Raw genomic sequence first — 21,050 nt, forward strand, 5'->3', positions numbered from 1 at the left:
TGGGTTCGGGACTCCTGCCCTAACCCTCTTCTCAATCTGTTCCCCACCATTCTCCTAGGTTTCTACTTGTTCTCCCCGGATCCTTCAGACCCCGTAAGTAATCGGCGTGTTCATCTGTTTTGAGGCCTTTCCCCTCAGACAGGGCGGCTGGACCGACCTCCTTGCCCCGTTAGGACGGGACGCCCTGCCTGGTTTCTCTTCATAGCTTATGGCACCCAAAAGTTCCCCGTTACCCAGATTTGAGCCATTGCCTTCCTCCAGTGCCAAGGGGATTCCCCTGGCCAATCTTTGAGAAGGGTGTTTACACAATCAGCTTTGGAACATTGGGACATTTTGGCAGAGAAGCAGTGGAAGGAGAGCCCAGCTAACTGTGCAAACATGTGATTCTCTGGGAGAGGAGTCCCAGAGCGAGCTGTCTGCTTCTGCCAGGAGCATTGAGCTCAGGAAGGAGGCCTGGGAGCCCATGTTTGCTTGTTCCTCTGCCATCCTTCGGGGATCCCCTGGGAAGAGGAAGGAATGGGGGGAGGTGCTCCGGAGGTGGCCCGCCGCACGCAGTCCATTCCTCGGCCTGGCGCCCACGTGTCCTCCTTCCCCCCTTCCCCCCGCAGTACTTCAGCACCCTGGAGAACAGCATCATCAGTCTGTTTGTCCTTCTGACCACAGCCAAGTAAGTTCGGCTCTGCTTTTGCTCTGCCCTCTGCTAGTGCCCAGGGTCCTCTCCTCTTTTCAGCCAAGAATATTTCACATCTTGGCCCAGACAGGTGCTCAGGGCCCCTTGAGGGATGGGAGTGGCCTGGCCAGCTGAGCGTCAGGGAGAGGGGAGGGGGCTGGGAAGGCAGAAAAGAGAGATGTCCTTGGAGAAGACAGAGACCAGCAGGCGCCGGCCCAGCGGGTAACGCTCTGCAAACACAGTTTCCCAGACGTGATGATGCCGTCCTACTCCCGGAACCCCTGGTCCTGTGTCTTCTTCATCGTGTACCTCTCCATCGAGCTGTACTTCATCATGAACCTGGTGAGTGAGCTTGCTCTGCGTTCTGCTGGAGCAGCCCTGGCCCACACTATGCTGGGCACCGTGGGATGGAGAGGTAGGGACGGCCATCGGCCTCCAAGGGCAGAATGCTGGGGAAGGAGGTCCCAGACCATAGTCAAGTATGGTGTGGCTGGAAATACCCTGCTGGGACTTGAGTTTAGCTGGTGACCAGCCATGGCAGCCTCCTGGGGTTAGTACTGCCTCTGACGCTGCTGATCGTGCTGGGGTTTAAACCAAAGCTACCCTGGGACTGTCTCCTTCTCACAGCAAGCATATAATAACTATAAAAGCTGGTACTTAACTAGCCTTAGCCAGGCACCGTGCAAAGTGCCTTACGGATGAGGGTTAAATCATTTCACTCCCAGACCCTGGAGGTCTCATTATGATTCTCAGTTTATAGATGAGGAGACTGAGGATCAGACTGATAGCGACTTGCCCGCAGCTGCACAGCTCAGGGTGGCCAGACAAGCTGGTCTGATCCCAGAGCCCTGCTCTTAACCTCACCATCCCACTGCACCCACGTGCAAGCAGTGTTTAGTGTATTTCCACCCCGTTTATCACAGATTGTTGGGAAATTCGGTAGAGAACACATTCCTTTCTGTCCCCCTGCCCACGGGGAACTTTGGAGGTGTTTGTGGAGGCTCGGCTGGCCACCAGGAATGTTCCTGCCATCAGCAGATTGCCTCTGAAACTGGGCATCAGGCCGCTGCCAAGACTACGTCAATGCCAGGATTGTCAGGGAGAGGCCTTTATCAAGTCTTGCGTTTATTTTTATGGTTCTGAGGCACATTCTCACACCAGTCACCACAGCCAGGCCCAGTATAGAAATGGAAAACGTTTTCTCTGGGGTAGACTTGTAAAATTTAAAAATGTGAAGTTTTAAAAATGAAAATATTTTCTTTTTTTTAATTCCTCCAAACCCAAAATAAATACGTTGGGTATCTCTTCGTACATCTTACAGGTCTTACAATGTTGTTAGTTTAGAATCATAAAAATAGTATCGTATGCAATTAATTTGCTTTAATTGGTAAGATATTTAGAGCTATGAAAATCTAGGGCATGGGTCAGCAACCAGTGCTGAAACCCAGCCTACCACCTGTTTTTTTCTCAATAAAGTTTTATTGGCACATGGCCGCACCCGCTCATTTACATATTGTCCGTGGCTGTTTTCATGTTACAGCTGCAGGGTTGAGTGATTTTGACAGAGACCATCTGGCCTGCAGAGTCTAAAGTATTATAAAGTATTAGCTCTCTTGTCCTTTACAGAAAAAGTTTGCTGGCTCTGCCTTGCTCTAAAGGGATATATGGTAGACCATTTTGAAGGGATGGAAAGAATAAGAGAGTTCCCCTCAAAACACTTTAGAAAGAAAAAGAGTTTCCAAAAAGGCTCCCTTCTAATTCCGCTCCTGCCCTCCCATCGCCCTCTGATGACATGGACTGTGTTGCTCCTGTGCTAACTTTGCAATTAGACAGTTCTAGAACCACGTGCCCTTGTGGGCAGGCCACCTGCTGCCCCTGATTCCTGGGGCCATGCACGACGGGAGACCTCCCATGAGAGGGAACAGGGGGGTGAGGGAGGAAGCGTCCAGCACAGTGATGTTCCTTCCTGCTCCAAGGTTGGGAGGGCACAGGATGGACACACAGCCTCCCCGGCCATCGTATGGAGCTGAATTGGGCAAAGAACCCAGCGTGTCCCCCTCACTGCTTCTCTCCCCTTGTAAAACTGCCCAGCCAGGGACAAGCCATTGGCGGAGGGAAGGACAACTTGGGGAAAATATAATTAATATCTTGACGAATCTGTAGAGGGGAAACTGACAAGGGGCAATGAATGACCTTCTGCTGAGACTTGGAGACAAACTTCCTACCTTACACAGGGCAGGGGAGAGGGTCTTCTGAGCACCCCTTCTGGGGTGGCTGGAAGAGTGCCATCTGGAGGCGGGGGTGCCAGGTCTCTTGCTTTTCACTCACAGCTTCTGGCCGTGGTGTTTGACACCTTCAATGACATCGAGAAACGCAAGTTCAAGTCTTTGCTGTTGCATAAACGAACCGCCATCCAGCACGCCTACCGCCTGCTCATCAGCCAGCGGGTAGGGGGCGGGGCCTGGGCCAGGGAGGTGGGTTGGTCCCTGCTCTCCCACCACTGCCTCCTTGAAGTCCCTATGTTTGAGGGTGGGTGGGTAGCAGCTTTAGAAACTGGGAGTCCTGCCTTTGGGAGAACAAGAAAGAGCAGGGCGTCCTGGGATCCGGGATGTGCTGGGCAGCCTGTGTGGCTGCCCCCAAGGGAAGGGGCATTCTGGGCTCTGCATTTTCCTGGGTTCCACCTGGCCATCTTCCCTCCCCACAGAGGCCTGCTGGCATCTCCTACAGGCAGTTTGAAGGCCTGATGCGTTTCTATAAGCCCCGGATGAGCGCCGGGGAGCGCTATCTTACTTTCAAGGCATTGAATCAGAGCAGCACGCCTCTGCTCAGGTAAGACCGATGCTAGGTGGGCACAGTGTGGCTGGACAAGGCGTTTGCAAGAGGGAGCTGGGTCGTGCAAAGGCCCTGGGGTTTGGGCAGGCAAAGAGGCTTTTAAAGACTTTATTTTCTTCAGAGATTCTTAGACAGGCAGACCCTATTCAACAAGATTCTTTTTACAAATGACAAAAGTCTTACCCAAATCCAATTTACACTTTCTTGACAAAAAAGGACTATATTGACTCATGAAATGGGCTGGCCCAGCTGCTCACCCTCGAGCCACAAACAAGGTGGGGTAGTTGCATGTGAGCAGATTCACAGAGTGACGTGAAACTCACACAGACACACACACACACACAGAGCCCTGGCACAGCCTCAGGGCACGGCCTCTGACCTCTCCATGGGCAGCCTTGGTCTTCTGATGGCTGACAACCAAAACCTTTCTTCTTCTTTTTTTAAAATTTTGTGTTGAGGGGAGGTAATTAGATATTTATTTATTTTAATGGAGGTACAGGGGATTGAACTCAGGACCTTGTGCATGCTAGGCACACACTGCCCTTGAGCCATACCCTCCCCGCAAAACCCTTCTTTGTGATTCGAGAAGAAGCAGGCCTGCTACAGAGACAAGAGGGAGCAGGCCCTGTGTGGTCTGAACTGTCAGCCTCAGTTGTTCCATTAAGTCCTCTGCTGAAGGAGGCTTAGTCCCCATCCATCTAAGAATGCTGTTAATCCAGGGGCTGCCTCTCAGGGGGATGGAAGCTGGCAGCCGGCAGTGTAGACCAAGTGAATTAAGTATCCATAGTACTTGGAAGAAGGAGGAGGTCAGATGCCTGCAGGTACGGGTCCCCTGGGCCCTGATGAGCTGGTATCCCCAGATATCGCCTCCTGCCCTCCCACCCTCACCACTCGAAGGTGACTACAGGCAGGCGAGTGAGAGGACTGAGGCTCAGTGGGAATGTGTTCTGATCTCTTTTTTGCCTTTTCGTGTTGCTTATGGTAGCCTGAAGGACTTTTATGATATCTACGAAGTCGCCGCCTTGAAGTGGAAGGTGGGTGCTCTTGTGAGACCAGGGAGGGGGCGAGCAGACACTCCACGGGAGGTGGGTGAGGCCAGGAGGCACCCAGGCGTCCTGTTCCTTCCCTTTTGAGCTGCTTGGCTCTCCGCTGGGTGCTGTGCGCTGTAGGGTTAACAGGTGGCCCCTGGCCCTTCCATCTGCAACGTGGTTAAGCACTGAATCTCAGTTAGACCCCACGAGTCACTGTGTGACATCAAGCAGGTTACGGAACCTTTCCAAGGCTTGTCTCACCTGGGAAATGGGATTATGAGAATCCCTACCCACAGAGTTATTTTCAGGATTATGTAAAATTATTGCTGGTGCGTGGCACGTTGAAAATCTCAGCAAACATTGGCTGGCTTCGTTGTTCTTTACATCCCCGAGTGTTTTCACTGTTCCCCAAGTTAGCTGGGAGAGCAGGGAAGGGAAGCAGTTTCCTGGCCCCCAGGGCTGGGTTCTGGTCACTGGTCCTAATGCCCTCTGCCCCATGGCCCTGTTCCCTGGCCAGGCAAAGAAAAATAGAGAGCAGTGGTTTGACGAGCTTCCCAGGACAGCGTTCTTCATCTTCAAAGGTAAGGTCCATCTGGATACGGTACCTCGGCAGCTGGGGACGGACAGAGGTTTCTGGAGACCCCAGATGAGCATTTGAAGAGCTTGTTCAGAGTTTGTGTGTGTGAACGTCTGTGTGTGTAAAAGAGACAGAGTATAATTATTGCAGCAGGGAAATACTGTTGGACTAGGAAGGCAGTCAAGAACAACAACAACCCCCCCCCCAAATTTGTGAAATATTTATTCATTGAAGAACATTGATACAAAGTCAGATAATTAGAAGAAAATGGAACTGTCCCAGCCAGAGATGACTCACTGTTAATTTTCTCATGTGTTTTCTTCTGCTGATGGTTTTTCTTCTGTGCATTTTAAAAACAGGAGTGGGGTTACATTATATATTCTGTTCTGAAACCTGCCTTTTATCTAATAATGGAGTTTGACTTTCCTCCTGGGGCAAGATACAGAGCTAGTGTACATGATCCCTTATGTGACATTTGCATAGGATAAAGTTCCAAATTTTAAAGCCAGAGTGCCTCTATTATTTACCTAATAGGTTTCCCTGAATTTAATGCCAGTTTTGAAGTTCCGCAAGGGGTATGGTTAGCTCCCGGGGGTCCAGGCCATTATGAATAAGAGTTAAGATGGTGTCTCCTATTTTGTGATTTCTCCCACAGCTGGGGCTTTGGGCACAGCTGTTATTATTCCATATTCTTTAGCATCTTTCCCACCCATTGGGATGATAGGTACTCAAGTGGATGAATAAACAGTGCCGGGTCTAGGCCAGGAGCAAACTTAACGTCTCAGCAGTGGCCAACAAAGCTTTGTTCTGCTCTGTCCCGGCTCCAGGTTGTCCAGGCCCTCCCCAGCATAGCTGTTGCCAGTTCAGTCCTGTCCAGAGGTCTGGGCACAAGTGTGGGAGTCCCTCTGAGAGCAGCCTCCTTATTCACCCCCGGGCAAAAACACCCTGGTTGCTTAACCTGCGTGACGTATGTGGTAGGGGAATGCGTACTTGTGTATGAAAATTTCACTGTGAACATCTCTTCTCTTCAAATAGGAATTAATATCCTTGTGAAGTCCAAGGCTTTCCAGTACTTCATGTGTAAGTGTGAAATATCATAGCTTGAGGTACCTTTCCTCCCGATCCTTTCTGCTCCAGAAGGTGGCAGGGCAAGAGAGAAATCTGGCAATCCTGATGTTAGCTTTTTAGTATAGAAAATTCCAAGCGTGTATCAAAGCAGAGAAATTATAATGGGCGTCCACGTACCCAGCACCCAGCTTCAACAGTTATCATCTCATGGCCTGCCTTTCTTGTCCGTCTGTCCCCTCACTCCAGCTCACCAGCCCCTCTCTGGAAACTGGAGTTTTTGGAAGCAAATTCCAGAACCACAGAGCGTGGTTGGTTGTATGTCACTTCAGTCTATTTAAATCTTTAGGTTTCTCTTCCATCTGTTTTTTTTTTCCTCTTGCAACGTTCAGTTGAAGAAATAGGATTGTTTGTCCTTCAGTCTTATTTTCGCATGTTCCTCTGTTGCTTATTTCCTGTAATTTGGTAGTTAGAGCCACAGCTATATTGTCCAGTGTGGCAGCCACTGGCTACCTGTGACTACTTAAATTTAAGCTAACTAAAATTAAAAATTCAGTTCCCGTCACAATAGCCACAGTTCAAGTGCTCGATGGCCACACGTGGCTAATGATGAGCAAATGGACAGCACAGATGCAGAAATTTCTACCCATCTAGAGGCTTGATTAGATGCAGTCTTTCTAAGGAGCTCTGGTTCCCTTGAATGGTGTTTAGAGACCACAATCTGAGACACTAGAGGTCTCATTGCTTGGAGTTGATTGTTGTTTCTAGGCCTTTCCATGGACAGAGGCAGGATTTTGTTTTTGTTTTTATTTTTTTTCAAAGATAAACTATATCGTGAGTTTATCCTGATATTCTCAATTCGAATTCCAGACTATAGGGTTTTTATCTAACTTCATCATTCTTTCACATCTAGACGCCCAGTTTTAAAGTCCTGGTTCCCAACAACACAGATTCAGCCCCTCCACTGCTTTATCCCCCAGTCCATACAGAAGAGTCTCCAAAAAACCCAATCCAACACAACCCTAAGAATATAATTGTATGCCACTCCAGGGGTATGCATTCAGATGACTGTGTTTTAAGGTCAACTGGAATAGTTTTCCTCCATGTGGGTATGTCACCAACTAGATAAAAATACAATAAAGAAATTTTTTAAAAAATTATGTTTAGTAACTGGGAGAATACAGCTCAGTGGTAGTGTGCATGCCCAGCATACACAAGGTCCTGGGTTCAATCCCCAGTACCTCCATTAAATAAACAAACAACAAACAAACCTAATTACTCCCCCCAACAAAAAAGAAAAAAAAATCTTTTTAGGGATTACTTTTTACATTTAATTTTGCTTTATAATTATGTAAAATATGTATATGATTCCAAATCAGATCTACAGACCAAAGTGTGTTCAAGAAAGTCTCATTTCCATCCTGTTCCCTCCCTCAGTGGGTAACTTTCATTTTGGTTTATCCTTCCATTATTTAAAAAACTATAAGTGGATATGCATATACGCATATTTCTGTCTTACATAAACTAGCATAATTTACTCACTTTTTTCAACCTTGCTTTTAGTTAACGATACACCCTAGATAAATTGGGAGTTCGAGAATTGCTAATGTTAAGTACTACATATAAAATAGATTAAAAATACAAAATTTCTTCTGTAAAGCACAGGGAACTATATTCACTGTCTTGACTAACCTATGATCAAAAGGAATATGAAAACAAATATATCTATGTATATGTATGACTGAAACATTATGCTGCACACCATAAATTGATACATTGTAACTGACTATACTTCAATAAATTAAACAAACAAACAAACACAATACATCCTAGAGACCACACCATATAACTATACAGAGATGTTCTTTATTTTCATAGTCAATAGTACCCTGTTTTCATGAACATATCATAGATTATTCATCCCGTCCCCTACTGATCATTTAGGATGTTTCTAGGTTTTTTGCGGTCACAAATAGTTCTTCCAAAAAAAAAAAAGTTTTTCAGTGGATAGCTTTCAGTACACATCATTTTGTGTCTTTGCTAATGTCTTACTGGGCTGGATCCCTGAAGGTGTTATTGCTAGCCAAATGCACATGCAGGTTTTACTAACTAGTTCCTGCAGTGATTTAAAAATCGGGTATCAAGCCTAGGGGAAAAAAAATTTTCAATACTCACATCCTATGTATATTACACCAACTTGGAATAATCTCTAGGTTTTACTGAAACATCTTAACTAGTATCCCTATAGGGACAGAGTGAGTTTTTAGAAATCTGTGGCTGTTTTCTTTTATTTTTTGTTTCGGGGGAGGTAATTAGGTATTTATCTTTTGGTGGAGGTCCTAGGGATTGAACCCAGGACCTTGTGCATGCTAGGCACACGCTTTACCACTCAGCTCTACCTCCCCTTCTGTAGCTGTTTGGTAAGTGAAGCCACTGGTCGATTTAGCTCATGATAAAAGCATTAAGCAGGAAAAAGTTACCTATTATATGGGTGTATGGAGCAGCCCTGCTCTCTGAACATCTCAGAGCTGCGTAGAAACTAACCAGGGGCTGCTGCTGTGACCTGTACGTTTCCACACCCGCCTGTGCTTTCTCTGTTGCAGACTTGGTGGTGGCCGTCAACGGGGTCTGGATCCTTGTGGAGACCTTCATGCTGAAAGGTGAGCCCGGCTGGGGGACTGGCCCATCCCGTGGGTACACCTGGCCCACCTCTTGAACTGCTGCCTCTCCGTCTCACAGGTGGGAACTTCTTCTCCAAGCATGTGCCCTGGAGTTACCTCGTCTTTCTGACTAGTAAGTTTCTGACGTGGCTCTGCTCGCCTGCTTATCCCAACGCCTGGCTAGAACTCCCTTTTGGGTTAGGGTACCACGGCTCGTCTCCAAAACCAGGAAGCTTAGTGAGAGTGGAGGTGAAATCGAGTCTGATTCTATCCTCCCCATGTTTCATACTCCTTGGTGGGTCTCCACTGCCCTCCGGACCAAGTCCCCATCCTGAGTGCGACTCGTGGAACCACACGGGGTACCTTCAGCCTTCCTCTCAGGCATCATCTTTTGCTGCCACTGCTGCCTTTACCCCACCTGCAGCCTCTTGGACACATCCTGCTCCCCAGGGCCCCCAGGCCCTTTCTCACCTCTGTGCCTCTGCATGGGGGGTTCATCTGCCCGGTGCACTTGCCCTCTCATCAGACTCCTCTGCCTGACACCCTTCTCCTCATTTTATGTCCAAACTTCCTCAATACACTGCATCCCAAATTGTTTTCACTGTTCTTAAAAAGTATTACTTTTACTGCCTTGATCCCTGCCCCTTGGCTTTTTCTACAGAGTTCAGAGTAGCATAGTGATTCAGTGCACAAACTGGGATCAGAAAGACCTGGGATCTCTTCCCAACTGTGTCTCTTGTGTGAGCTGATGCCGCCCCCTGCCTCTCTCTTCACTTCCTCCTCTCATTATGTTCCAGTGACCCTGACCTTCCTTCTGTCCCTCAAGCAGGCCAAGATCATATCCAGCTTGGCCCCTGATTCCTTCAAATATAACACTCTTCCCCCAGTATAACACAGCTGCTGGCTGGATTTCCCCCGAGTCCAGACTCTAAGCTCTGTGTTGTTCACTGCTGCACACCCAGCGCAATGCCTGGCACAGAAGAAGAGCTCAGGAAATAGCTGTCGGATGGACGGATGATGGCTGGACCACTCCCAAAGTGGGGGAGTGAGTCCTTCTCATGTTAGCAGGCAGCCCCAGCTGGCCAGCATCTGGGCCAAGCCCTGCTCCGGAGCTACACTCTCACGGGGGGCGTGGGTGTGACGTGGCCGCCTGGAGGGCACGCGGCCAGATCTCGGATGACTCCCGAGGTGGAAACGGACCAGGCCAGCTGTGGGAGAGGCTGTGGTGGGCTGCTGCTAACTGCCTTCTCCTGTTCACAGTCTATGGGGTGGAGCTGTTCCTAAAAGTGGCCGGGCTTGGCCCCATTGAGTACCTGTCCTCTGGATGGAATCTGTGAGTAGAGAGCATGTTTCTTAACCACGTGGGAGACTGTAATGGAAGCCCCGGGTCCTCCCTCCACACCCACAGCACAGTTTCAGAAGGAAGGTCCAAGGACAGGCCAAGGCCTCTGTCTCCTGGAGCAGTTCTGCCTGTGGCTCCAGGACTCCCCAGAGTCCGACTCTTGTCTTGGTTTCTCAGGCCACCCCCGCCCATCCCTCCTGGACGTGGCCTCTTGAGTGTCCTCAGGCTGGCTGGCTCTTCCTGAGTCACTTAACCCTACACCCCTCTCCGGCAACTAAGCTCTTTCCTCCTCCATAAAAACCACGATGCCCCCAGAGAAGGAAATGCCACCACGTCCCGATGCTCTGTCAGCATTGAGCAGGTGGCCCTTCTCCCCCTTCCAGAGACCCCGAGACGCCACTCGCCGCCCACGAAAGTTAACTCAGCCGCGAAGTCAGGCTACACTCACGAGGTCCTGGGTCGGGAGACGAAAACAAGTTAATAAGTAGAGGAGGGTGTGTGCGTGCTGTTCACAGGGTCTTAATGTGCATCTGGAGGAGAGAGGGGCCGTCTGTCCCAAGCAGGGCTAGCTGGTCTCCAGGTGGGACTGACCTGCGGTCCTGCCCCTTCCCTCAGTAACTTCATCAGGGTGGGCGGCCAGCGGTGTAACCCGTGTCTGCCGTGAGGCCAGTGGGGGACCTTCGGGAGGGGGTCTCTTGATATTTGTGGGCCTGAGATGTGGGCTGTGACTGGAGCCTGGCCACGCCAGCCTCAGAAACCCCATGGCAGCGGGAAGCTGGCCAGCCGTGGGCCACTGCTGGGCCCGTTGCCACCTCTGCAGGGGCTGGTGTATGGGCCCCTTGAGTGGGAGCACCAGGCACAGGGCTGGGGAACAGCCGGCCATCGTGGGGGATGCTGGGGGTGGGCCGAACAGACCGTGGCTTCTCCCCTCCCTCCCAGATTCGACTTCTCCGTCACAGCGTTCGCCTTCCTGGGGCTGCTGGCTCTGGCCTTCAACATGGAGCCCTTTTATTTCATAGTGGTCCTGCGTCCCCTCCAGCTGCTGAGGTGATGTGCTGAGGCCTGGGGCTGGGAATGGTGGGCAGGGAAGGATGGGGAGAGCCCTGGGGCTGGTCTGGGGAGCGACCCGAAGGAGCGGGAAGGCCCGCAGGCCTGGTGTCAGAGGCGGCAACCCCCTGCAGGTGTACCCAGGGGCACTGTCTCCACCTGTGCAGGTGTGCAGACCACCCGCCTCCTCACATCCTGGGACGGGTCGCCTCTGATTGTGGGACAGAAACATGGCTCACGGCCCTGGTGACCTTGGCCTGTGCTGGTATCGGCTGTAGCCACAGAAACACACTTGTTCGGAGTCAAAAACCGGAGTTGGCTTAGGGACGCGAGCGCCTACCTAACCCCATGCTATTCTGGCCCAGTCTCTTGTCAAGAGAAACCCTCACTTGCTCTCAGCTTTGCCCCAGGGACCATCGTAAGAAATCAGTAAAAATGTGGAAAAATCCGTGGACAGTGTCCCTTACTAGTGAGGGATCTCGCTGTGTCCTCAGAAGCCTGCTTTTCCCCTAGAACATCCAGCTGTGGTCCCGTTCTGCCCAGTGCCCCTCCTGTCCTTCGTAGGGGGAGAGGTGGTGGTCAGGGGTGCGCTCTGCCACTCTCCTGGCTCCTGGGGTGGCTGCAGCCTTGGGCATCATTCGTGAGCCGTATGAAGAGCCACCGCACCTCCTTGCCTGAATCTTGCCCTGCATCCCTTCAGGGAAGGGCCCATCCAGCCCTGACATCCTGGCGCCGCCACCACCCGGGCCCAGGATGGCAGATCACCTGAGCCAGGCTGGCGGCTCCGAGGGAAGTCGGTGCTCAAGTGGCAGGGAGGCCCCGGCCCATCGTGCCCCACCTGGTGCTGTGGATGGTGGGGCTGCGGCCACGCCTGGCGTGTGTCAGTGACCGAGCCGTCTTCCCTCACTCAGGTTGTTTAAACTCAAGAAGCGTTACCGCAACGTGCTGGACACCATGTTTGAGCTGCTGCCCCGGATGGCCAGGTAATACCCCGCCTCTTGGCCCCCAGGGCCAGGCGTCGCGAAGCTTGTGCCCCCTCGGAGCGGGCAGCTGGGTGGTCTCGGCGGTGGGTGACAAGGAGTTCCGAGAAGGACTGAAGTCGAGGGTCTGACGGGTCTTCAAGGAGACCAAGAGCTTGACCACCACAGGTCTCCCTGGCTCCACTTTTCTCCACTGATCTGTCTGAAATATTTAGTAGGGAGGGCAGGGAGCCGTCAACTCACTTATGACCTGTGTCTACGTTCACAGGTAAGGGTCACCTGTGAGTCTACCTTCACAGGTAAGGGGTGAATCACTGGTTAAGGGGCATCTGGTAATAGAGTCCTGATTCGAGCCGTTTTCCACCCCAGACCTGAATCACCAGGCCCCTTCCCTGCAGGCACTTTCCAGCTGGTAAACCTGGCTAGGGGCATGCCTCTCCATCAGTCAGCTCAGGGGTCTGAGGACGCGGGGCTGCCGGGCGAGCTGGTCTCCCCGGCCTGGCCCTCCATCACCCCGTCCCCTCTGACCCTCCTCCCCAGCCTGGGCCTCACCCTGCTCATCTTTTACTACTCCTTCGCCATCGTGGGCATGGAATTCTTCTGTGGAATCCTCTACCCCAACTGCTGCAAGTGAGTATGATGCGGGGGCTCCCAGCCCTGCCCAGCCCGGGGCAGCCTGCATCTCCCAAGGAGCCAAGCCTCGGCCTCAGGGTCCCCAGGGACCACTCCAAGCCGCAGAACCCTGTAACGCCCTGGGACTCACTTAGCTTTGCTCTCAGGGCTTATGAGTTCAGTGCGGCAGCTAAGGGAGGGACCCGGAAGCAGACGGTCCTCTGTGAGGACATCTGAGCAAGTTTCATCCCCCATGAGCCACCCTCCAACCAGGCCTCCGTCCCCTCAGCCTGCGGGTTGAGCACTGGAAGCCAGTCCAGAACCAGGAGCAGTTTGGGGCCCGAGGCTTGAGTCTCATAGCTTCCTCCCACTTCTCTCCGGGAGACCTGGGCAGACACACCAGCTAGGGGTGGCCCTTTAGGATAAGACAGACACACGCGGGAAGGTCTTTGGGGCAGGGATGGAGAGTAGGGAACACAACCTCCCATGATCTCTCCCCTTCCCTCCCTCTTCCTCCTAAGCCACCACGATGAAGCCACGACTCCATCCAGTGTTCTCTTTAAAACTGGTCCTCATGGCCTCGGGCACTGATCAAGTTCCTAAAGACACTGGTAGCCAGTTTTGAGTGTCAGGCTAAGCTCAGAACCAGAGCCTACCGCAGTGGGTCACAAACTTTAGGGCACCTCTGAATCACCAGGGGAGCTGCTTAAAGGTGCCAGCTCCAGACCCCACTCTGTGCGTCTGACACAGCAGAAGGCTCCAGACTCTGCCTTCTGAAGGAGCTCTCTAGGGGCCCAAGGACCAGACTTGTCAAAACATCAGCCTGGTCATAGCCGGTCAGCCATAAAGGATTGGAAGGAGAGTAGCAAAGAAGCTCTCCGAACAGGGACACTGGTTAGAATAGAACAGAAAGTTCTGGCTGGGAGCTAGAGAGAGCTGATGAGGGGTGGACCCCGCTATAGGGTTGCTGCTGGGCACCCGGCCTCCAGGGCAGATCCCAGACCCGTTGTGGGGTGTCCAAAGGAGTTACTGCCTCTCTCTCCCCTCCCGGAGCACCCCCCTCGGGCTGCTGAGAGAAGCCCTAACCAGCAGCAGAGAAATGCCAAATAGAGGTAGATGGGGGGGCAAGTCTGGGGGTTCCCACCAGTGCCCTTGAAGTCAGGGAGACGGCAGGAGAGCCAGGGGGCTGGGCAGGAAACCAGGCTGGGCTAGGACAGAGGCTCGTCGATCAGACCTTGGTTCGCTTAAACTTTCTGTCCTCCATCGAGGGGACCAATTGTCTGTGATGTGTCTTCTGCTCCTCTGTCTTCCCCTGCCAGTACGAGCACAGTGGCAGACGCCTACCGCTGGCTCAACCACACCGTGGGCAACAGGACCGTTGTGGAGGAAGGCTACTACTATCTCAACAATTTCGACAACATCCTCAACAGCTTTGGTGAGTAGAGAGATGCCCACCCAGCGTGGGGTGCACCACTGTCCCCGTTCCCTGCAGGGATGTCCATCACGAGCTGGCAGAGGATGTACCCTTTGGGGGACAAGCCAAGAAGGCAGCCCTCGCTGTGAGGGAAGGGGTGGGGGGCGCTCAGGGAGGGCCTTGGCTGATCTTTCTAGAGCTTACAGCCCAAGCTGACAGACAGGTGCCTGGTACCCAGGATAGGCAGAGAGAGGCCACTTGCAACTCACTCTGCAAAAGCGAGCGTGATCAAGATGCTTCTGTTTCTCCCTTCCCTTTGGCAGTGACCCTGTTCGAGCTTACAGTTGTCAACAACTGGTATATCATCATGGTAAGTTCTGTCAGCTCCTGGGGAAGTCTTGCCATCATTCTCTGAGGCTGGCTCTGGGTCCCTCCTCGCCCAGTGTGGGGTGCATGGCTCTCCCCATTCCCTGCAGAGGCGGGGATCTGCGGGAAGGCCACAGTGCAGGCTGGGTCCCAGGAGCCACCCCCTCCACAGTTGCTGAACGTGGCCTTTGTCCCCGCTTTCCGCACATTCCCCAGCAGCCAGGAGGGGCCAGTCAGCCTCTGCATCTCTGTCCTGCCTCCCAACGCTGTGGGAGAGGCCTTTCAGCTGGGAAATAGTGTGCCAAGGGTTGTTGGCTAGTTGATGGGTTTTTTTTTTTTTTCCCATTCCTTAAACTCTTCCACGTGCCATCCCTACAGGGGACAAAGACCTTCTGTATTAGTCCTGAACCCTGTTAGTTCTGGGGTGCGTCCAGGCCTTAGGAGCACCGAGGAATTTTTAGACCCAGGGGAGCGAGGTCCCCTTCCTCTGTCTCCCACAACTGAAGGCAAAGCAGGAAGGATCTGTAAAGAGCTGGGGGCCACGGAGAAGCCTGAGGAGACAGCGACCTGGCCTCCCCCCCCCCGGGCCCTGGCTCACTGGTGGCTTCCCTCTGTCTCCAGGAAGGTGTCACCTCTCAGACCTCCCACTGGAGCCGTCTCTACTTCATGACCTTTTACATCGTGACCATGGTAGGTCCGGGGCCACAGAACACCCTCCATCCTCCATCCTCCAAGCCAGTAGCCACCTCTGACCCGGCTCTGTCGGCTCACTCCCCCTCCTCTCCACGCCCGGCCAGGTGGTGATGACCATCATCGTGGCCTTCATCCTCGAAGCCTTCGTCTTCCGGATGAACTACAGCCGCAAGAACCAGGACTCGGAAGGTCCGTGCGAGCGGCTGTGCAGGGGCCTTTGCCGTCTGTCCGGCTGTCAGCTTTTCGACTATCCGCTCCAGCTGTCTGCTTGTCCAGTCTTCGGGCAGTTCGGCCTACAGATCTGCCTTCTCTTTCTAGATCTCTTATTTGCATTGATTTTCAAATAATGACAGAAGAATGCTCATGGTCTCATTTTAAAAAGAACAACAGTACACGTCAGAATCCAGGAAAGTCGCAGGCTTCTTGTGAACCTAGCGGCCCTCGGTCCCACCTTTCCCGTCTCACCCTAAGCTGTCTCCCCTTTTTGTTACCACCTCTGCATTTCTATATGACAGGTTTGCACTGTGGTTCTTGGTTTAAGTGGTGTAACTGCTGTTGGCTGCAGAGCCAAACGGCACTTCCTTCTGCAGCTGACGACCCCCACTTTAATAACTGCCCCCCCTTTTTCCGGATTGCAGAGCCTTCTATGTGCCGATCCTTCATTCTTTCCAGATTCTCCGTCAAAACGGCCACATCCCTGTTACTTGTTTCCAAACCTCTATCCTATCAAACTACCTGATCGTTTTCTTTCTGCTCGGAGAGTCCCTCCTGAAACCCTCCGTCCCCTGTAAGCTGCTGGCCTGACCAGTGTTCCTGGCATCCCCAGCAAAGGGAGGGGAAGGGACGTGGGTTCCAGATGGCAAGAGGCGGGGGGGGAGGCATGTCACACAGATCCAGAGTTTTGCGTGGAGAGGGAACCTTAAGCCCCCGCCCAGGGGCAGGAGGGAGGATGGCTAAACCAGACCGAGCCAGACCTGGGGCTCTCAGCCCCAGGCCCCCTCCCACTGCCACCCTTCCCTCCTGCAGTTGACGGTGGCATCACCCTTGAGAAGGAACTGTCCAAAGACGAGCTGGTCGCTGTCCTGAAGCTCTACCGGGAGGCACGGGGAACCACCTCGGACGTCCCCCAGCTGCTCCAGATCCTCTCCCAGATGGAGAAATACGAGGTGAGGAGGGACGGGGCCTCACCCGATGGAGAAGCAGGTTGTAGCTTAGTGCCCTCCCTCCCGCAGTGTCCGTCTCCTCAAGTTGTGGTGACACTTTTCAGGGGGCACTGTTGCAGAAGCCAGAGGAGCAGGCGCTAGGTCCCTGCAACCTCTCTGTTCTTTTCTAGCAAAACACCTTGGTGTTTCTGGGACGGAGATCAAGGACCAAGAGCGATCTGAGCCTAAAGATGTACCAGGAGGAGATTCAGGTAGGAGCACCCCGACCACGCTACCCAGAGCCTCGCCCCCAGCTCCTGCCGGGAGAGGTCCTCGCCCCTGCTCAGTGGGGGCTGCTCTCTGGTCCCCATTTGAGTTGCAGGGGGTGGGGCTTGGTGGGGAACTACTGGATCATCTGTTGTGCCTGGGACTTAGGTTTGGGGGCTTGGCCTTGAATCCTTGATGCATTCCCCGACATTGGCAACCCTCCTGTCTGGTCTAACACATAAGTCACTGAACCTCACCTCAGTGTCCCACTCTGAGCCAGAACCGCAAAGGAAATGTGGACGGCAGGAGACATAGCGGGCAGAGGGAGCAAGGGGGCCTTGGTGAGCTGCCCGGGACCAGCCTCTTTAAGGAGGGTGTCCTCTTCCCACATCCAGCCAAACACTGCCCGATGGGAACAAGGGCCTGAGAGAAGGGAAAAGTCAAATAAGTCTTTTTGCAAAATCTCTCAGCCTTCCCGCTTTGGCAGCTAAGTGAAGTAGCTTGCAAAGCACCATGCGAGCTGGCGGTCTGCCTTCCAGACAGCCCACGGGCCACGGGCCATGCATCCACTCAGGGTCCCACCTCCGTCGCCAGCCATTGTGACTATGCTGTTTTCAGGCTGGAAACCCTTGTTTCCCTGGGATGGTGGTGACCAGTGTCCATGCTCGAAAGGCTAGGAGGCTGCCGTCCCCTGCAGTGACTCACATTCTCTATAAAACCACAAAGGGTTTGGGCAGATACCTGGTGGCTCAGCTGTCACAGAGATGAGGAACTAATATGAGCTTTGGTGTCATAAAAGCTGGCTTTGATTCCAGGCTCTGTGACCTTGGGCAAGTTACTCAGACAATTCACATCTGAAAGAGGACACTCTGCCCCATGGAGCAAGCGAGGCGACGGCCCCAGACAGACATGCACTCGGGTCCCATCCTGGCCTCTTGGGCCCTGCTTGTCCGCCTGCTCCCAGCCTCTGTAAAAGGAGGGGGCGCAGAACTGGGCCTCCTCAGCATTTTTTAAACTCTAAAAAAAAACATAGGGTTTACTTTTAAAATTTCTTAATTACCTGAATACCTCTCTGTCTCTGACAATGTTGGATGATGTAACAGTAATGGTCTTAGGCGGGTGAGCTGTTTGATGTTTTTCAAAATGCCCCCACGGCCTCTGTGGAGGGCAGCAGACGCAACAGGGGAGTTACAAGAGGCACCCAGCTTCATACCACATTATGTAACTTCTGAGTCTTGAGTGTCCCAGGTATAAAATGAGGACAGTTTCTGCCCAGTGGAAAAAGGGATAAATATAAGGGATCAGGGGGACGTCCCTTTATGACTAACACATTACGTTCGCAAGTAAAGAGTGCTTATTACCACCCAGACTCATTTAAAGAGATGCGAATGCCAAGTGCAATTGACAAGGAGATTTGCAAACCTCTAATTGAAAAGGGAAAGGCGGCACTGTAAATCTTCTATTTAGGGCCGTATTCAGAATTCCCAGCGTGTCTGGTGTGGGCGGCGTTCTGTCCCAACTGGGCGGGGCCAGCAGCCCCGCCTCCTCTGTTGGGGCTCCTCCCACTGCCCACTGTGGGCTGGAGGGTCACAGCACTGGGGGACCCCGTCAGGCTGCGGGCTGGGCAGGGCAGGGCGGGGCGGCCCTCTCAGCACCCCCGTCTGCTCTCTGCTTTAGGAGTGGTACGAGGAGCACGCCCGGGAGCAGGAGGAACAGCAGCGACAGCTCAGCGGCTGCGCTGTCCCCACCACCCAGCAGACTCCAGGCAGCCGCCAGCGCTCCCAGACCATCACCTAGCCCCAGCCTGCAAAAGCCATCTCTTCTATGCAATAACACAATAGTATTATTTACTACAATGTATCAAAATAATGTGTGGGTATATATATACATATTTTATATATATACACACATATTCATATATATGCACATATTTATATATAGAAAGAAGAAAAGTCAGGCAGACAGGACGCGGTTTGGTTTGTAACCACCTTGCCCTGTTAACCCCAGTGGTCAGTTTCATTCGGCAAGGGGGTCCGGCCACTAGGAGCTCTCTGTAGCACAGAAAGCTCCAGAAGGCCCCTTTCCAAGAGCAGTTGAATAGATTCTGCCGATCTTTGCAGGGCTTGCCTTTGAAGTGGGCCAGCTGTCCCTAGGACAGCCCCACACCGTCTTCCTGACGCCGCATTCCGAATCCCATCCCAGCCGACAGCTAGTTTCCCCACTAACGTCGCCTGTGGCCCATGTCCCGGGGTTTGTGTGTCCTGCTTTGGGGACAAAACCACTTAGGAAGGAAAAGAATCCATATCCTCAGGTTGAGTATCTCTGTGTGATCATGTGATAGGGCGTTCCTTTGGGGGACCAGTGCCTAGGACCTACTGAGAGAGTAATTCAGGGCTAGGGTTATTCCTGGTGTCGGATCTCAGCCCGTGCTGGGCCGTGAGAGGCTGCATCCTGGTTCCCTGAGCCTCCTCACCCTCACTTCTTTCAGTTTCAACCATTGTTGTTGAAAATGCTCCTAAAACGGCCTTGGGACTCAAGGTCCAGCGGTAAGAAGAAAGAGGCCAGGCCGATGGCTGAGGCCCAAACCAAGTCCTGAAACGGGCTTTCGCCACTAAATCCCTTTTCCTGGGGATGGTCCTGTTCAAGCAAAAAGACATTTTGGTTAGTTCAGGATTCTGCTAAAGACAACAGCAGATCCTTCACTGGCGTGGGAACGGGGGCAGAGAGCACCGACATGCACGGCGGGCTGTCCAGCGCAGCCCTGTGGGTGATCCCACCCATCCGCTTGGCCAGGTCGCCCTCACCCGGGGCAGTCACCCTTTGTGGATTCAGCTGAGGCAGCAGTGAGGGACTCGGCTCATCCCAAAGTTTCTGCTCCCAGGAGTAGGTTGAGGTGACCCCCTCGGTTTCCTGAGGTCCCCTGGGACTTTGGGGTTGTTCTCTGAGATCAGAGCGTGGTCAGGGTAGGCCTGGTGCCTGAGCCCAGAGCAGACCGTGGGGGTTGGCAGTCCTGGGGAGCCGTGGTGGTGGTGGCAGCAGAAGCAGGGTCAGGACGGCGGGGCTTTGGCTCAGCCCTCCCGGGCGACAAGCCCAGCGCGGTGCATTGGATGAAAGGGGTCCGGAGGGAGCGAGCAAGCTGCCCCCACTGGGCGTCCTGCTCCAACCCCAGCTTTCCAGCTGCCTCGGCACCTTAGAAGATGGGTGGGCAGGCTTCCCCTCACAATGTCCTCTTCCCAGCCAGGCAGGCGCACAGCTCCTGGATCCCCAACCCTGTGTCCCCAGGTGTGGCCTCAGTAGGGGCTGGCCGTAGCCAACGCCCCACAGCTCTGCCCTTCACCAGGGGACACGTGATGGGTGATTTTGTTTTTAAAGCACAGCCCTTTGGGGAAACGACGAATCACTGAGAACCACTGAGATTCCCAAAGGGAATCAGGAGATGGACATTGTCCTCTTGGTCTCTGGAGGGCCACCTGCCGGGACAGGCAGCTTGGCACTAAGCCCCAGGCCAGAACCCCTTTGGCTCTCCAGAGAAGGAACTTTATTTGCACAACTGGGTGCCTTTTAGCTTTTCTGAATTGAAACGGGCATTTTGGAAGCAGGAGTCAAGGGGCAGCTTCTAAAGGAGGGTGAGTCCTCCAACCTCAGCGTCTCGTTCTCGTCCCTGCCTCCGCCTCCAGGAGGCTGAACCCTGGGAGGGGCGCCAGGGAAGCTGAGTCCCCCCCCCCCCGCCCCACCCCCAGGGGGAAGGCTGGGCCCAGGAAGGGTGGGGTCTAGTCCCGGCCTCCCAATCCTGCCCTGGGAAAGGCTGTTTTTAGCCAGGGCAGGATGAAGGCCTGATGGACCTGACTCCAGCCACTGGTGGGCGCCCTTGTCATTGAGGTTAAGGACAGCTGCCCCCTCGGCATCACTGGGGGACCTTGGCAAGTTGACCCTCTGACTTGCACACAGGCCATGGAGCAGGGAGCAGGTGTCACCCAGGGCTGTGAGCTGTGTGGTACCCAGGACATCCAGCACAGACACCCTCACCTCCCGTGTCATAGTTGAACGAAACCACGGGAGACTTGCCGACTGGCCCTGGATCATACCACCTGTCAGTTGCCATTGGTGGCCCTGTGCCTCTGCCCTGCTTTGGGGAGAGATGCCATCCGGCCCCTCCTCCTCGCTTCCCTCCCCCAACCCAGCCTTACTCCACACCACGCGACAATCATTTTGTACCAAGAGCGGGAGCAACGCTGTTAAGGTTTTGTATATTGGTGATTTGTTACCTAGAAAACCCATGATGTCTCCGGATTTCTGGCATATTAATAAAAGAGCCTCTGCTTTGTATCTGTGACTGCTGCCTCGTGACTTCC

The 21,050-nt window shown here is 53.2% G+C and overlaps 1 protein-coding gene across 1 annotated transcript in view; it reads left to right on the forward strand.

The window, feature by feature from the left end:
- Positions 1–21,024, forward strand: part of TPCN1 (two pore segment channel 1) — a 56,362-nt gene extending 35,338 nt beyond the window's left edge. Inside the window, exons 8-28 of the mRNA XM_006204778.4 lie at positions 59–93; positions 609–667; positions 913–1,012; positions 3,001–3,117; positions 3,375–3,499; positions 4,488–4,536; positions 5,051–5,114; positions 6,146–6,190; positions 8,779–8,835; positions 8,915–8,968; positions 10,096–10,168; positions 11,117–11,224; positions 12,136–12,207; positions 12,745–12,834; positions 14,136–14,251; positions 14,554–14,600; positions 15,218–15,286; positions 15,394–15,478; positions 16,316–16,455; positions 16,623–16,703; positions 18,376–21,024. Coding sequence (XP_006204840.1) covers positions 59–93; positions 609–667; positions 913–1,012; positions 3,001–3,117; positions 3,375–3,499; positions 4,488–4,536; positions 5,051–5,114; positions 6,146–6,190; positions 8,779–8,835; positions 8,915–8,968; positions 10,096–10,168; positions 11,117–11,224; positions 12,136–12,207; positions 12,745–12,834; positions 14,136–14,251; positions 14,554–14,600; positions 15,218–15,286; positions 15,394–15,478; positions 16,316–16,455; positions 16,623–16,703; positions 18,376–18,495 — 1,706 coding nt within the window. The 3' untranslated portion in view covers positions 18,496–21,024. The remainder of the gene's footprint in view (positions 1–58; positions 94–608; positions 668–912; positions 1,013–3,000; positions 3,118–3,374; positions 3,500–4,487; positions 4,537–5,050; positions 5,115–6,145; positions 6,191–8,778; positions 8,836–8,914; positions 8,969–10,095; positions 10,169–11,116; positions 11,225–12,135; positions 12,208–12,744; positions 12,835–14,135; positions 14,252–14,553; positions 14,601–15,217; positions 15,287–15,393; positions 15,479–16,315; positions 16,456–16,622; positions 16,704–18,375) is intronic.
- The last annotated feature ends 26 nt before the right edge of the window (positions 21,025–21,050 follow it).

The sequence above is a fragment of the Vicugna pacos genome, chromosome 32, assembly GCF_048564905.1.
Source record: "Vicugna pacos chromosome 32, VicPac4, whole genome shotgun sequence".
Classification (NCBI taxonomy): Eukaryota; Metazoa; Chordata; class Mammalia; order Artiodactyla; family Camelidae; genus Vicugna; species Vicugna pacos.